At 35.3% G+C, this 18,008-nt stretch overlaps 1 protein-coding gene across 4 annotated transcripts in view; it reads right to left on the bottom strand.

The window, feature by feature from the left end:
* Positions 1–559: 559 nt before the first annotated feature.
* Positions 560–18,008, bottom strand: part of LOC140338597 (receptor-interacting serine/threonine-protein kinase 2-like) — a 36,635-nt gene continuing 19,186 nt past the window's right edge. For 3 of the 4 annotated variants that reach the window (XM_072422871.1, XM_072422869.1, XM_072422870.1), the window contains exons 7-12: positions 14,899–15,069; positions 14,026–14,111; positions 11,181–11,246; positions 9,895–9,994; positions 5,486–5,596; positions 560–4,468 (exon numbers count right to left, since the gene is read on the bottom strand). In XM_072422871.1, coding sequence (XP_072278972.1) covers positions 4,164–4,468; positions 5,486–5,596; positions 9,895–9,994; positions 11,181–11,246; positions 14,026–14,111; positions 14,899–15,069 — 839 coding nt within the window. In that variant the 3' untranslated portion in view covers positions 560–4,163. The remainder of the gene's footprint in view (positions 4,469–5,485; positions 5,597–9,894; positions 9,995–11,180; positions 11,247–14,025; positions 14,112–14,898; positions 15,070–18,008) is intronic. The other variant, XM_072422872.1, reaches the window with a different exon arrangement.

Raw genomic sequence — 18,008 nt, 5'->3', positions numbered from 1 at the left:
AAAATTACTGTCACCATCACTGTAGTTCACACTAATTGGTATCATGCTCGGTACAAGTCAGCAATATATAGGGCACAGCACTCATTTACTGTAATTACAATGCTTCAATTTCTCTTTGACCAATCTGGCCAAGCAAAAATGGTGAATACATGAAGGAGAGACATTCTACATGAACAGAACTGCTGCCACTAGGCTGAGGAGGAAGGCAAGGACAGCCCTGAATTGTGTAGAGCAGCCATTCCGTACCAGGGTTCCATGGCAGTATGGTAAAGAACGAATGAGTATGCAAAGCCTCGAGGAATACCCATGGCTTTTGTAATGGGAAAAAAAATGCAGATTGCACGCATGTGCAGTGAGATCGGCATTTTCTTTTCCCATTTACAGCAGGCTACGTAACTCAATCTCGTGTAGGAGGAAGGTGACAGCACCTGGTGTTTCCTCTGTGCTGGAATGTAGTTGGATTACAGGACAGCGCTTTTTTGGTGTAGTTCTGCTTTAATTCTTTAAGCAAATGCCTTCTCTTATAATTAATAGTAATTAAAAGTATACACCTGATAAATTATGTTACATATATTTATTTCCTCCACTGAACTCCTCATGTTGCTGCAGACTTGTTGAATGTTTCAATTCAAATATGAATATTAATACACAATAATTTTTCCACCAGCTTTAAAGGTCCACAAACACAATTATTTTATGTAGTAACAGATACAAAGCACAAAGATAGCTACATCTAAAACAGCCTAATCACACATATTTTATTAGGATTATGGCATAGACATAGTAACATCTGATTGGCAATACACAATGATTGTTAAGTACTTTTTTAAATTAAGGCTTAGTCTCCATGGACTGTTTTTTTAAACACTTGAAAAAACCCATACCACATTTGAATGCAATAATGGGAGTTTGTTTAAGTGTTTTAAAGCCCATATTGTAAGAGTTTATGGGCATTTAAAACACTTCTCATCCTAGGGGAACGACTGCAGATCATCCCATTTGTAATTAGGAATTCAAGTCCATGTCCGGGTAGTGCCGGGTAGCTTTCTGCCACAAAAGACAAAGCTCCATAGAATATGTCATGCAGCAGAAAGCTAAACATTATTTTTAACAACTATGGTTGTGTACATCAGTGAAGGATTATAAATATCAAAAGCATGGAATGGTATTAAAATATATTATAGTACAGCTCAGTTGACAATCCCGCCAAGCCTAATACTGCTACCCGCTCGGCTGGACATATAAAACCTGCCACCTGTCCTTCTGTAGGGAGATGCTTTATAAGCAACTAGAGACATACAAACATAGTAAAGGAAGATAAACAACATATTTACAGTAAGAAGGAAAGAAAGAGAAGCATTCTTTTCAACACTCAAAATTGTGCTGCCCACAAACGCCCTGGTGTGGATGAGCCCATTGGAATGCATGGGAACTTCAAACATGGGCAATAAATGCTGGGGAAAAAGTCAGTGTAGACTAAGCCTAAGGCAAAACTTCTGTATGTCATTAGTACAGAGGATTGATATGGCCATAATATGTGGCTAACTCTCCAACTCCATGCTGCTTTGCTGTTCCACCAAAGTCTTGGCAGAAACACGTTTTGGGACTTGATGGCCTCCGCCATTTTAGCCTGGTTAAAAAATGTATCTAAACCCAAAAACAAAAATGTAGTATATGGTAGCTTGACAATTCTTAGATGAGGAGGATGTATAACTTCTCTTTGCAGGCTTTTGTACATTTATTTTCATGCGGTGGACATGCCAGTAACATACTAACAACACTCACTTGCTGTATTGCATTTACAGAAGAGCAGACTGCAGAACACCATGCACTTTTGTGTTCTCAATATGTTAAAGCAGTGTTTCTCAACTTTCTCAACATGGGGAACCCTTGGAATGTTTTTTTAGATTCTCATGGAACCTCTGTTATAATTACAAAATCCACAACTGACAATACATTATTGTGTTGGTCAGTAGTAAGAATACCTCTTACATTGCTGGCCATTGGGAAGGCTGCCATCCTTACAGATAGTTACATAGTTAGGTTGAAAAAGACAGTCCATCAAGTTCCATCACTAGGGAAATAAACATATCTCATATAAAAACTCTAACCATATTTGAAGGCAAAGAAATTCGATTTGCTCCAACAGGGGAAAAAATGTCTTCCTGATTCCATGAGGCAATTAGATGTTCCCTGGATCTACAGTTGTTAATAGCCAAAAAGATCATCGGTATCAGTTAAACTGATCCAAGAGTCACAACCTGCTGATTGCTCAAGGAAGCACTAGCAACCTCTGGAGGAACCCTAGAGTTCCATGGAACCTTGGTTGAAAAACACGAAGTGCTCCGTAGTCTTCATGCTCCAAGAAGGAGCAAAGAAAAATACGGTACTTTACTGTTGGGGTTGATATACACTTTGAGGATATTTTAGACATTTAAGCCACAGTAAGCAGTGTTCTAAAAGTGTTCCATCACTTTAAACATGAAGGTGGTATATCAAATATGGAGGTAAATGTATAAAGCATCACACTCATCTCACCTTGCTCTACTCCATCCATAAACTTATATTAATGGTATGCAGCAAACCACTGCCACCAATCAGATATTCATTTTGTGAATTATTTTATTGTTAGTTCCAATACTTAAGAGACTCACAAACATAAAGTTTTATAATAAACCTATACATAAACTATAAAAAGAAGTTGTGAATTATTATTATCTTTATATACATGATGTACCGAGCAGTAAAATACTGTGCACTGTTGTCCTGTTACATACACTACAGCTCTATAAGAGTCAGTTTATACTAAGGATGAGAATTTTAGTCAAAATTCAAATTCCAACTATTTAAGTCGAATCAGCTTTTCGGCACATTCAAATCATTTTTGAGCTTTTGCTTTCCAGACCATTTTCTCTAAAAACAGGGAAATTCTTTTGGATAAAGTTGGATATTGATGTAATGCATTTGCTTTCAGACAGATGTGTTCATTCTACATGAATTCTACTTAAAAACAGCGAAATCTGTGTAATTATATCAGATATTATACATGCTATGTATGCACATATGTCCTAATTTTACTTTAATTCTGCTAGAAAAAGAGAAATTCTTACATTTTTGCATATTTTGCCATCTTGGTATGGTTTATCAGTGTATCACCCCCAGGCTTGATTTTAAAATGGTTGACAAATTGAATTTTCATCCATTTCTTTAAATTCTTTGACAATTTGAATGTCTACAAAATATTTTTTTATAATTAGTGCAGAAAACCGTCCTGCCTATATGATGTATTAGTTGCTTTGGGAGCATTGGGAGTATTTTCTGTACTATTAGTTTCAAGAAATGTGTAATTTCTCAGTAATTTTGTCCTAGCAGGTTGATGTATGTAAGTTATAGAAAGGATAACATATAATATGTATAGCATTGTTGAGTCAAGTAGCATGTAAAAGTATCAAAAACCCAAAACTTGTACACCCTGTTATGACCAGCCATATAAATTGTGTAGTGATTGTTTAGCAAAAATTATATCAAAACCTGCCTCCTACAAATACACAGAAATTAAAAGAAAGCTATGAGGCAGTCAGCATTCACAATGTAATAATAAACAATGTAATGTCAATCTAGCACAGCTGCAAAAGTAGCAGGGGACAGCAGGGTTTATTTACTAAACAAATATAGATTGTTCATTTAGGAAGGTGAAAAATCATCTTAAAAAGACATTTCAGCTTTGTAAATACGGTATAAATGTACAATGCAAAAAAAAAAAAAAAAAAAACCCATTCCAATTTGAATTTGAATGTAATTCAAAAAAAGAAACTGAATTTACTTGCAAATAGTCATCTGGGATTTACATGTCAGCTATACACCTTCCGCTAATATACAGATTCTAAATGTCAAGAATCAGTTTTAAAACGGAATATTTTCACATTAGATGTGAGATGTGCGGATGTTTTTTGGCCAAAGGGCAGCCTATCAAATACCATAAATAAGTTTTTCCAGTGTCTGTGTCACTAGTGTCACTAGTTTCCAGTGTCTGATATATGCAACAACAATCCACACAGTGGTCATATTATCCCGGTATGGTAACAAACTTTTGTTCTGTGTACAACCTAACAAATAAACATAATCCAGTTGTAAAGATGATGGACAAATGTTTTTGTCAAACTTTAGTTTGCAGGATTTGGATTTATCCATAATATTTTTCGGGAGAGGAGGATGTCCAAAGCCATTCGAGCTGCCTCTTCACCCTTGTTACAGCAGGTATCCATGTATTTCCTTATTCTAGCTTTCAGAGTTTGCTCTGCATTTATATTTTCAGCGTCACCTCTGGACAGTATAAATTTAGACCTCATAGTGTCAATAAGTTGGTTGAGCTGCCCTTCTGTAATGCTGTTTAACAAAACCTCTCTGTGTTTTTTCAACATCTCAACACAGTTGCTGCAACTGGAAAGATAATGTTGGGTGGAATGACCTGAAAAAGGAAGTACAATGTTCAACTGTTAACAGAATAAAAAAGAAGGCAAGACAATAACACCACAAAATGTGTTAAATTAGCATGTATACTTGATTATAAACCAATATTTTTCCCTCAATATGCTCAGATTATACTTGTGTTACACCAATGGCAATGCATACTCATGTAAAGTGCGTATAAAACTCTTGCTATTGGAAACATGACACATGAGATTGTTAATCACTGGAGCCTTGCCAATAAGCATTTAAATGCAAATGAGCAGTGAAAGTATAGTGACCCAAATAAATACATCACCATGCGTCTTTGAGCATGTTACCAGACTAATGAAGCCCGTGGGAGGAAATGTATGCTTATGTGGTTGAATGATACATAGGATACAAATATTTAAAATTCAATATACAACAGGTGTTAACTGTGCAGTCTTTGAGTGTTGTTGCATTGAAAATCCTGAATAAATTGGGTTGGTAATCCCTGATCAGTGCCAGCTGCTGTCTATAAATACTGTTCAATTAATCTATAGTGATCAGATGTTTCTAGTTTTATGTCAGTGTAAGTAAAACTGTACTCAGGGACTATATGGTGCCCACCTTATTCAACCCAGAAGGTTGTTGTGAAATCATTGTTCAGTCTGCCCATTGGCTATGATATCAGGGGACATTGACTAATGGCAAATCAAACTTTGTGTTTTGCTGCTTACACTGTTAACAGAATCATTTTACAAGCGTTCTTATAAGGCCTACTATATTGAAAAATATGGTTGGCAATTGCAGTTGTCATTACCAAGCTTTGACAAAAATCTTGCATCTATAAAAGCCTATGTGTAACACAAAAAGAACATAATTTTTGTAGCAAAACAACCAATATTATATTGCTATTAACAAGAAGCTAACTGTATAAGGGTTATTTTGCCTTTATCTTTACCCAGAATCCAGTATCCTGGGCATGTGATTTCAGAATTAAGATGTCTATATCTACATAAGAAGAAAATGTCTATACACCAAGAAAATTTGTTACCTCTTGGCTCCACATGTGTCCAGCTGACCACATTGTTGTGCACTTTTCTTGGATGAGGTTCTGTTGTAAGCACATGACTACCATTCCAAGGAAATGAACCTGGAAAGCTGTCTGAGAAATAAAAGGTAAAGTACAATGAACACATCTAAAACACTTTTTAAATAATGGTTATAAATGTTTGTTATGTAACATCTTCTATATTCCAGCAAAGGCACACAAACAGGTCTATCAACGCTTCACCAAATGCACTAAAACCATTTAAAATTGAATTCTAAACAATGTTAAAGTGACATAGTTAAAAGAGAATAAGTAAAAACGAACCTTTGACCAGACACTAAAGTATTTACACATTCTGAAGTGCAGTAAGTGAAACAGTAAAAGCATTTCAAAACAAATCTTTTTTTTTCAACTCTAGTTGCTATACCTATTGCGGTAAAAAATCAGTTCACAACAAAGGCAGCAAAACATTAGCTTTTTTGCAATGCTTTAACTGCACTTAAATCTTCCTATCCTGGCTGTTGTCTAATATACCTACAAACATAAGTAAGTGTTAATGTGTTACTATAAGGCTTAGTCTACATGGACTGTTTCCCCAGTGTTTAACCTGAGGCTTTTAAAGCCCATGTTTGAAGTCCCCATGCATTCCAATGGGCTAATCTACACCAGAACGTTTCCTTCAGGCACGTTCATGAGCTTTATCTTATACGTTGCTTGCAACGTTTAAAAAATTAAAACGCAGGATAAACGCGAGAAAATGCATAAAAACGTGGAAAAACGCTTGAACTCAATGGAGGCTTTTAAAAACGTTTTTACCAGGTCTTTGGAATCTGGAAGCCCCCTTTAATAAGGAGACTCCCAGATCTCCACCACCCCACCCTGGGGAATGAGTACAGGGGTACATAAAACCCCTTACTCATTGCCTGAAAAGGTTAAAATATGTGTAGAAAATTGGATGAGGCTTTAATGTTAGGTTATTTTATTAAATGTATGTGTGTTTGTAGTATGTGCTACAGATACAGAACAGTTCACAGCTCCTCCAGGGCTGCGGGAGCAATCAGGGGAGCGGAGCTGTCAGCATAGCAGAGCTCAGCTGACTGCTCTGCTCCCTGATTGGCTGAGGAAAGGGAAAATCCTGATGATGCTTGAGCTGTCATCAGGGTTTCATATTTCTCAGCCCATTAAACAGAGAACTAGAGATGAATGAGCACAAGTCCCCCTATTCAAGTCTAGTGCTGAATGGCTGAGAAACGTAAAACCTCAGCCAATCACAGAGCACTAGAGGTGAATAGAGAGCCTAATAAAATAATTAAACATTAAAGCCTCGTCTAATTTTTACACATATTTTAACCCTTTCAGGGAATGAGTAAGGGGTTTTATGTACCCCTGTACTCATTTCCTGAAAGGGTTAAAAGTAAACCTTTTATAAACGCTTATGTAAAATTTGCGGTAAAACGCGCCATAGGCGTTTATAAAAGTTTATGCAACATGCTACTGTTTCTAAAGAACATGTGAGAACCTTGTATTGTGTATTGAAATTAGACTAGGCTATTTCAATACAAGAGAGGAGCGTGTACAAGACTGAAGGTAAGTCAGGAGTTGAGCTTTCAACAGGGTGTATCTTTCAGTGTACAGGTAGTCCTGGGGTTACATACAAGATATGGACTGTAGATTTGTTCTTAAGTTGAATTTGTATGTTAACAAGTACATTATTTTATTATTTTAAATATTGCAACTAGGACAGATGTTTGTCTCAGCATATTATCAGGCAGCGTGGTGTCAGTTACTGTATAAAATCATCACCGTGAGTTAATCACAAACATAGCAAGAAAAAAAGAGCCTAGACATTCATTAACTTCTGGAGCAATCTGTGCTTTGATATGCAAAAAGAAACAACTGCAGAGTTTGTCTTGGTCATTAAAGAGTTACAAGATGTTGCGAAAGGGCTCAGAGCTTAGCAAAAGATTTCTTCTGCAAGTCATGCAAACCGTCCCCTCCCCCCATCAAGCCTCTGTGCGAGCAGGGAGGTCCCGTTCAAATCTGGAGTCAGATGTCGGATGTACTTAACTCGGGGACTACCTGTTCAATCCTATAATAAGCGTATTGGAGTTCATTCATTAATAAATATTGCATTTTCAAGCTTCATTGCAAATGGCATTGGTAATGTTCTAATATCCCTAGCATTTACAATACATTAAATTAAACCTACTCCAGAGATAAAGGTTCGTTTCTATGGAAATAATATTTGGCACAAACTAGTTACTAAAATAAAATTCTGAACCAATTCAACACCCTGCATTAGAGACAGTCTGGACCCTAAAGAAAAAAAACACAGCACATTCAAGAATCCACATAAAATGCTCTCCATAATTAAAGCACAACTTTAACATCAACAACCGAAATGGTCCGGATTTTTTAAAGTTTTTCAAGATTGGTGAGCGTAGACTAACATGGGAGAACCTGGGTGATCCATAAAATGGATTTCAATAAAATCATTTGGTATTAGTTGGCAAATGTTTTCAATCCTGGATCCATTCCAGATTTGGTATATCATCCAGGTTCTCTCATAATAGTCTATCTTCTCCAGTCAATCCAGGAGAGCTAGAGAGAGAACTAGACCCAATGCGTTAAAAGCACTACCTTTGTAATATTGTGATGTAATATTACCTGTTTGTTTGACAAGACTTGTATGTATGTATGTGAGTATGTCTAGCCTGATTAAAAATGAGATTACGTCTGTCTCTAAGAAAAGGGCGACTATTTGTTAAAGGAGAGTTCTGTTTGAGATGGTGTTAGACTGTATAACTGTGTCACTCAATCCATTTCTCACTACAATTCATGTATTAGTGTATTGATTTAGGGAAATATTGTGGAAACAATTATTTTCTAGGATGGCTATGCAGATATTAAAGTTTTTAGTTCAATTAAACTTCAATTCTGGACATCATTTAAAAACTGCTAAACTAGGGTACATAATGCCAACATTATGAGAATACATGATGGTATAGCCTAAGTCTTAAAACTAAAAGCCACCTTCCTGCCCCATTTGCAGAATATATACGATTCTAGATGGTAACGTCACAAGTAGGGTAGTAGTAGTAGTACTCTAAATCATCACTCTAAATCATCTCCAATATCAGCTAATCTTAAGTGATGAAAAGAATGGTCATGATGTTGTGAGGCCTGATATTATTGTATATAGCATTGTATATTGAGCCTGGGCTGCATGATACTGCACAGCAGTGACTGGACCTGATTTATCAAAGCTGGATGATCCAGTGAACCTGGAATGGATCTGGTCCAGGATTGAAAACATTTGCTAACCAATAGCAACTGGTTTTTAAGAAATCCATACCAGGAATAATGAATCACCCAGTACGAGTACCAGGGCTTTTTTTTTGACAAAGAACATGTTACATGTATTTTTTGTCAACTAGCTCTAGTTCTTCTTGTTTTCTCTGTTTGTCTTCTTTAATCTCCCTAGAGGTAACCCTCAGTGTGACTCGGGGTAGAAAAAAAGAAGCTAAAAGTGGTAACCCCGAGTAACACTCGGGGTATGTAAACCTATGGGAAGGTTAGTAAATAGAGCGCTTTCCTTGACCCGCCGGCGTCCTGCGCCGTCTATCGCCACAATCTCCGTCTTCCTTCTTCTTCCTCCAGCCGGCTTCTGCATTCGATAAGTCACTGGGGAGTTCCCAGTGACGTCGGTGCGTGTGTACGTTGCCAGGGGGCGGGAAATTCAAAATCCATTTCTATTGCATTCAATACAAAATAACTGAATTGAATGCAATACATTGGATTTATATGTGTAAAATCACTACATTGTTTTCAAGAACATTTATTTTACAGTATATATATTAGTATGAGTATAATGTGCATTTTAAAAAAAAATTAAATAATTTAAAAAAAGATTTAAAAAAAAAAAATATATAGATATTTTAATGTATTCAATTTATTGTTTTTACATGATTTTGTGCTTCAAACTTAATTATACTCATACTATTAAATTATACTGTAAAAGAAATTTTCATGAAAAACAATGTACTGCTTTTAGACATATAAAACTGGAAAGAAATGAACCGCCAGGGAGGTTAAAGAGTATTTGCCCTCCATAATTTATTACATGGGAGATAAACTTCACAGAGATAGAGAAGCAGATCATCTGCTGCCCATTTCTGCACAGAACAATTATACCGCACAGGTGGAGCATTGTTTTATTACAGACATTAGTGGAAAACCATTCCCCCTGCTTTTGTTTATGACATCAACCTACTTAAGCACAGCGGCATAATTTGTAGAATAGATAAGCAGCACCTGGTACAACATTAGTCCAACAGCAATAACATCTGTAGGTTCAAGGAGGGATTAAATAAATCTATTGGTAAATAAAAATGTTTACTTTGTATTCTTACCACTGCGTTTTTCTTTTTTTCCAGAACCAACTGGTGATACTTCACTGCCTTCCTCGGGTGCACTCAGAGTTCTGTTCCTCTGACTTGTTAACCAGCTATCCTGCAAAAGACAAACAGCTAGCTATGACCTGTACATCAAGTAGAGTACAAGGGAATCTATAGGATATTTCAGTAAAAAGCAATAACAAATATATGTGAATATACAAGTACAAATTGGGCAATGAGAATCCAACATGGTCTGGCACATATGGTAGTATAGAACAATAAGGAGATATTTTCAAAGATAAGGGATATCTTGCAGACATTTATCACTAGAGCAGATTTTCACATTAGAATATTCCACCTCTATTTGCATTCCTGTGAAAAATCAAGCAACTTGGATTTTCCATCCCTTTCTATATCCAAACCATTGGTAACCAGGGCCAATGATGGGGTTGATTGGAATAAGACACTCACAGCAGTAGAAAACTGACAGAGATTCCAACCCGTATGCATTCTATCAGAAACTAAAACCATCATTATAAAAATATATAAATACATTTTTAATCAAACAAGCGATCTATGGCAACTAGTTCTAATTACAATTGCAATGTTTGTATTGTACTATTGTTATAAATACCAAGTTGGTTTATAAGTAGGAGTAAGCAGAAAATTATTTTTCAAATACAGATTTTCCTGTTAGTGAAAATATGACAAATTCAGAATTTTCAGATAAACTGCTTACCCAAAATTTACTTTAACAGGTGATTTTGTACAATAATTTAGATGCCTAAAGGTGCATCTTTTGGTAGCTGTTTTTATAGAATTATGTTTATTAAACATTTTTACATGTTATTTGCTGGGAAACGACAATTTGCAAAAGAAAGTATCCAGGATGGTTGAAATCAGCTTTTGTAGTACTTAGAAGCTACACAAAGTCCATGAAACCCTTAAAACACATTTTAATTTCAGCAGCTCTATTTATTTCAATCATCTCACCCAATTTGCAAAATTTCACTTCAGTCTGTTCAGATTTTCTCTTAATTTTTGGGGAAGTGAAAGCTTTCTGCCACTCTCTCTACTCTCTAATATTAGGATGTTGATTCTTTTACATCTGGTGACCTGACTGTTTTGTCTTTATAATACGTATATAGTCATTGTCGTTAAATTGGACAATTTTAGATATTAATAATAATAATAATAATAATAATAAACAGTATGTATATAGCACCAACATATTTTGCAGTGCTGTGTCAAAGTAAGGAAATAAAGAAATCACAGTTAAAGGAATCTAATTTTTTGCTTACATCTAGGTATTTAATGTCGAATTCTACTGTGCAGGCCTGGGACTGGTATTCCTGCATTGCCATCTCCTGGAAGAATTAGATATTGAGGTCAGAATTTGTATTACAGTTATTGTGCAAATTTCTATCACAAGGTATCATCACAAGGCTTTTACCTGTCTTTAACGATTGCTCATAAATAAATAAATATATAAATATATTTTTTTATAAAAGACCTTCCTTGTCTCATCTTCCCCCCAACAATATGCTAATGAAATTATATAAAATTAAACAGGTTTTATTTACATACCTTATTTTATATCCAGTAACATATTACTAAGTCATATAACTAAGTCTCTGCAAAGTAGGGTGATCATGGGAGATTCTGGCAGGGTGATAGTTTGTTTTAAACAATATGCTGTGGCAAATCCCACATGCAATGCTGAACCTTCATGATAAAAAGACTGAAATGTAATAAAAGGGGTGGGCCAGGGGCAGTAAGGTTAGGAATGAAAGGGTTGGATAATAATTGGTGTCCTCCAGTTATGAATTGACATGGGTCAAAACAGAATTGCTGCAGAGTCTAATGCACATAGTACTAGTCTGTAGTGAAATTAGAATGAGCAATTTCAGCACAAAAAAGGAGTCTGTACAAATGTGCAAGATGGAACCTAAGTCTGGAATTCAGCCTATATTTAAATACCAAGCTTGATAACCAAAACTTGATAAACCAAAACAATCAATCATGGGACTCACATTATAATTATTGAACATCATTTTTTAAATGCTTTATTGTTCTGGTCATCAAAATGAAACCCTTGGCTGGGAATTTCTTGTGTTCTGGACTTTAAAGTAAAAGTCCTGTCTGGGAACTCCAAACTGACACATATCTCTCAAAGGCTTAGTTGTAGAGATACTCCATGACCAAGCCTTTAGGAGAAATACATCAGAGAAGGAGGTCCTGGGCATTTCTTTTGTTGTGTTATATCCCAACAATAAAGCTTTTACATTCAATTGATAGCATGTGAGTGGTATAGAATCTTTTGAACAGCACAAAAAAACTTTAACAAAATTAACAATAGAAAAAAAAGCTGGCAAACCCAGTGAGCTATACCTAATGTCCTCTACATAATGGTCTGCTGGTTAATAATTGTGTGACTCCAGGTGCTAGCAGTTTGCAGTAGGTTATAACTTCCTTGTAATGGGTACAATAAACTGTGTAGAATTCTAGACACCGGCATTTATTGCCCAGGTGTGCCATCAGCTGAGCGTTTCATACAATTACATTCTGTCTGTCTTTATATTCCTTTAGTTTTTAAGACTTGTTTGTCATTAACTTTTTCATTTATTTTTTTTTAGTACCCATTGAGAATTATTGCATTGTAGGGGTTTCTATGTTTACATTTAAAGCAAACCTAAAGTACAACTTAAAAATGTTGGATCGGGTAAGCCATTATTGCAAAACGGGACGATGTCCCTACTGCAATGTTCATGTTTACCTGCCTGACCACTCCCTGGAACTCTCAAAAATGTTGAGCTGCTCATGTCAGAAGACCCAACTTTCCCTGGGAATGAATTTGCTTCTGTGCCCCTGCGCAGGAGTTACGTCATCCTGGTCTTACCAATCAAGTTGGCCAAAAATCACAAAAAGAAAGAAGAAAAAAGATGGCGGTGCCCTGACATGGCATAGGGACAAGTGAGTATAGCTGGGACTATTTCTGCTTTAAACAGCTGTTGTCAATGTCTGGCTCATATTTTTCTTCTGTAATTTGAATATTTGTGATGAGTTACCACGTGTTATGGCGTAAGGGTAGTCTAGTTTGTTTTTATTCTTCCCATTACACCATCTTAACCTGTGCCACATGTGAATTTACACCTGGATTATGAGTAGACAAACCACAGGTCTGACCCTTTCTCTTGTGGCCCCTTGGGTGTTCTTCTTTTACTGGCACTAATGATTTTAAGTGATACTAATACATTGAAATAGGATTATTAAATACATTTTAAATGCTCAATTATTTCCTGAAGAAACAGAACCAAAAATCTGTGAAACGCGTTGGAAATCTTTTGATGTGAACCAGCCCTGAAAGAGGATTAAAAATACCTTTTGCAGTTTTTTACTAGTTCTTGTCTAAGAATTTTTACTACTAAAAATCCTTTGATATTTTCACATTCACCTTTGGAATGTGGCACATTTGAATACACAAAATTAGGTCTGCAGATTTATTATAAAGTACAGGAAGTGAGATGACTTTTCACACTATACTGTTGTATTTGGAACATTTGCGAAGGGTATTTGACTCTGAAATGAGAAGTTTGGAAACCCCTGACTGAGATGGTGTTTTGTAAGGTTTATCTTACAGTTTATTCAAATGGTCTTTAATATGCTTACCTTTTAAAAGAAATTTGCAGCAAGAAATAAAAAATAAAAAAGTGAAAAATCAATATTTCGGTATGTTTGGTCTCATGTTACACTGTTTGCAGTTTTTTCAAGCAAAACTTTCTTGTGAAGCTCTTGCAAAGATTCTTATCAGGAGATACAACCAGTAAAAACACTTCTTGATAGAGGATGTCAACTTTAAGATACTTCCTTACAATAAGAAACAGCACTGTAGGCATGCCATGTGCTCCTTCAGTTGGCATTGGGCAATCACATTCATTACATTGCATTACATTACATATTAAGTCTGACAAGTTGACGATACTGCTGCTAATTGCAAGGCAGTGTGTTAGTGTTGTAAGTCCGCAAAATGTTGTTACTGCCAAAATTTTGTGGTATGAAAATTTGTCACTGTCAATAAGGAATAATACTAAGCATCCTGAAAAAACAGATTAGTGGATTATATACAACTGGAAACAGATCACTAACCTTTTTATTAACAAAACTATCCATTTCACGCTTACTGTCCTCAACAGAGAAAGACTGCATGATGTTGCGAAGACCGGATAAACATTCTAAAGATAAAACATACATACAAAAAACAGCCATAAGTGAAAGCAATAAAATGTATTCAGTTAGGATTGAAATAAAAAGAAAAACAACATAAAAAATGTAAAACAAATGTAAGTGCCTGAATTTTTGCTAAAAGCCTCCTGCAATCCATCGTACTGCAGACAGACAGGAAAAAGGATAAGCCAGCACTAAAAACCAATGTACATATAGAACACAAAAGGGAGTGAAATGAGCAGAATGATGACTTATCCGTGCTCTACTGCTGCTTCATTGTCCATTCAGCAGGTCTGAGGAATTTACTTGACCTAAGTACAAGGAAGCAAGGGAGATTTTGCCTCTGCTTTGTAGTAGGTATATGTGGATCTCAGAAATGGAGGTGTGGTATAGTAAGTTCTTTGGCAGGTAGATAAATAAAAACATTTTGTCAAGTGTGGCACCTACAGCAAATTTTAATGTGAATAACTGAGTCACATAGATTAAAGGGTTTATTTAATTCAATGTCATTTCTTAAACAGTGTTGCAGCATGCAGCAGCAGTACTCAATATTTGACCTTAGGTTTGTTTTAAATACTGATTCTTAAAGCAGAACTAATGTTCCGCTTTGGAAATTTGTGATCAGGTTGATCAGGCAGGTCTTTATTACATTAGTTATGTCATTCCGGCCTAGGAAAAAAGGAAGATCGTAAAAGGCCTTATTGTTTGCCCATTCTGCAACAAAGGACCTGTCTAGTTACAATTTTTTTTAACTTTAAGAGTTATCTTTAAGAGAGAATCTGGTGCTGAACTTACCAGCAGCTGTTGGTCTCATCCTGGGATTCTGATGCCAGCACAGGTTGATGAACTGAATTAAATACTTGCGTTGACTCTGTGGAAGATTACTGGTTTTTAAAATGTCATCAATGCTTGCCTGGGGCCTGTAACCTCTCAGTATTAATGTCTCCAGTTTCAAAGGATTTTGTTCTGTGACAAAAGTAAAAATATAAAAAGAACCAGTAAATATAAGCATGACTTTTCACATCAAGAATTTATCAAACAATAGTAATAGTAGTATAATAGTAATAGTAGTAATTTTAGTGTCTCCCCTTAGGCAGCAGGTCATTAGCATGAAGAATTCTATGTTCAAACCTCACTGCCAGATTGAACATAGAATAAGGGTAATGTTTATTCTGCCTATGATTCCCTGCTATCTCTGTTCCTCCTAATCAACATGATGATTAGATAGCTAAATAATACATTTATGATTTCAAAGCTTCTGTGATTATCATGAACAATTTTGCAATTGGAGAAAAAGGGGGGATAAAGGGGAACCATCAGAAGGGAGGTCACATGTTTTATACCTCTGCTGCCTAGCCACAAACTTCCTAAAGTATATCTGGTCCTCCTGATATGGTATAAAAAAACTATCACAATGTTGTTCTAAGTACCTTTGCTTTATGTTTTCAATCATTCTCATTTGTCAACACAAAAACCAGAAGAAATACAATGTAGACATGAAATCCTTCTATGGGACAAGCAAAGTATAGAAAAGAATATTGACATACACGTCAAAAATATAGAGATAAACACCATTTGGAGAAAGGAGGAGATAAGCAAATAGGAGGAACTGAGCATTATTGCTTTTTTTATGGAACATTTAGACTATGCTTTAAGGATTTAGAAAAGCTGGTTGGTCAGATCCAATTACTATTTTTATATCAGATTGTATGGCATGATTAGAAAAAGAAAAAATATGATTGTATATAAACAAATAGGGTCATTCACATCTAGAAGTCATCTTGGTAAATTTTTTATTGAACAGCTAAAAATTTGGGAGGTAGGAGTTAGCAAAACTTAAAGTTGGTCTAATTTGTTAGTGGTTTTATTTGTTTGTGTTTAATGCAACCATTCAGAATAATTATGTTATGTGATTGCTGATTGGCTGCCGTCTGCCACACAGATTTCCCTTTTACAAACTGGTAATTCAAGCCCAGTATGCTTTCCTACTACCAGCTATCAATCTGTAGCAGCTGGAAGGTGAATATTGATAGGAGAAGGTTAATGATGCCTCATTAACTGTTACAGGCAGCCTTCAATTCAAGAAAAGAAGACAAACTTTCTTTTTGTAGCTGCCATGATTACTACACCACTGGGATCTCTCCTTCATTTACCGACAGTTTGTATCAACCCAAACTTCAAAATGCAATAGTTTTTTTTAAGGAGAAAGATTACGAAATTGACAATAAGAAACACAGTTAAAAATAGCTTAGGATAATATTTTGTGTTTCCCAAATCATTGCCACATTTATTGCTTCATTTTTCTATATATGTGATAAAACCCAGCTGGTCGTTTTTTTTTGTTCATGTTTATAAACAGGCCTTGAAATTCCAGCACGTTTAATGGTATGACGTTTTTTTTTATGTGTTAATGACTATAATAATAAACATTATACAGATAGGAGTAATACTCTCCATTATATGGCAATAGCAAGCACAGATTTCCAAAAACAGGGGCACCTTGCACAACTTGTTCTGCAACATTGTTATTGTGAAATAAACAGTTACAGCTGTTTTCATTCCTAGAATGTTTTCACTTACTGTAAACTATGAACAGAATTATAGTACAGAATTATGGAAGGAAACGTGAGCATATGCCCAGTAAGCAGTCCTAGAAGAAATGCCTAACTTAACTTCAGTGTTGGATTATATTCATTTCCATTCTATTAGAGTGGCGCATTGATAAAACAACATTTTAACTTAAGCTGCCAGCAGGCACATTTTATATAGGACTAAACAAAAACTACTGTAAAATGCATGTATAATGCATGCAAAGGTGAAAAAAGCCTGTTTTTGTGATGTTTTTTGAAGCAAAGACTGTACTTTCTAAGGCAAGTGTAATGCTCTCTAGGACATGTTCCATGAATTGTGGTAAATTTAGCAGCTGTTAATATACCCATAGAACATGGCCTGGTTTTTGTAAAACATTGGGGGAGTGTTACAACATATAACGAAAAATTGTAATAAAAGTATAGTTATCTTACAAACAAATCAGAAGCTGCAAAGTCAAAGGAGTACAGTAGTGCTACTATATTGTTTTTCTAGATTAGTACTTTAAAGGAGAGCTAATGGAGAATTTTTTCTCTCACTTTTTTAATATCTCACCACATCCCTTAATTCTTTAACAAACAAGATAAGATTTTCATACTTTCCTTAAGAAAGAAATGGGACTTTTTTGGTGCACATAAATATCACCACAATATACTTTTTATAAAAACTTTAAATTTCTGTATTTTATTCTTGATACAAAACACCAGAAAACCATGTTTTTAGAGTACAATATCTTTTACATATAGTTTATCTTTTGATGCCATTAAACTGTCCTGTTTTTCCCATTTTTCCCATTTTTTTTTTCATGGGAAAATAAGAAAATCTTATCAACTGTACTGTTTGTCATCTCCTTAAACAAATTCTGTAGCCGCCCTGGAATGTGGTTGTTATAACAGGAAAAGAAAAACAATGGGCAAACCTAGCCTCTGACCTTACTTACACATATAACCAACAAACAACTGTCATATATATATATATCTATATATATATATATATATATATATATATATATATATATATATATATAAATATGATTCAGGAGATAAATGGAACATTGACCTAATATATTCTGTGACACAGCTACATTTTGGAAATAATCAATCTACTAGTAGATATAGTAATACTAATAGTATTATGCTGTTTTGCTTGAGATGCTCTGCCTGTGCTAGAAGTTCCAACACACAGAGAGATTATAAATGTTTGAAGTCTAACCAGCTAAGCCTAGTCTAACCAGCTCAAGCTGCAGTACTAACTTCTTCTCCTACTCTGTCCCCTGCAGTAATAACAGTCCACCACTAGATGTCCCTGACATTCTA

The sequence above is a fragment of the Pyxicephalus adspersus genome, chromosome 9 (assembly GCF_032062135.1).
Source record: "Pyxicephalus adspersus chromosome 9, UCB_Pads_2.0, whole genome shotgun sequence".
Classification (NCBI taxonomy): Eukaryota; Metazoa; Chordata; class Amphibia; order Anura; family Pyxicephalidae; genus Pyxicephalus; species Pyxicephalus adspersus.
Note: the sequence above shows the minus strand (reverse complement) of the source record. Positions and strands in the feature narration are given on the sequence as shown.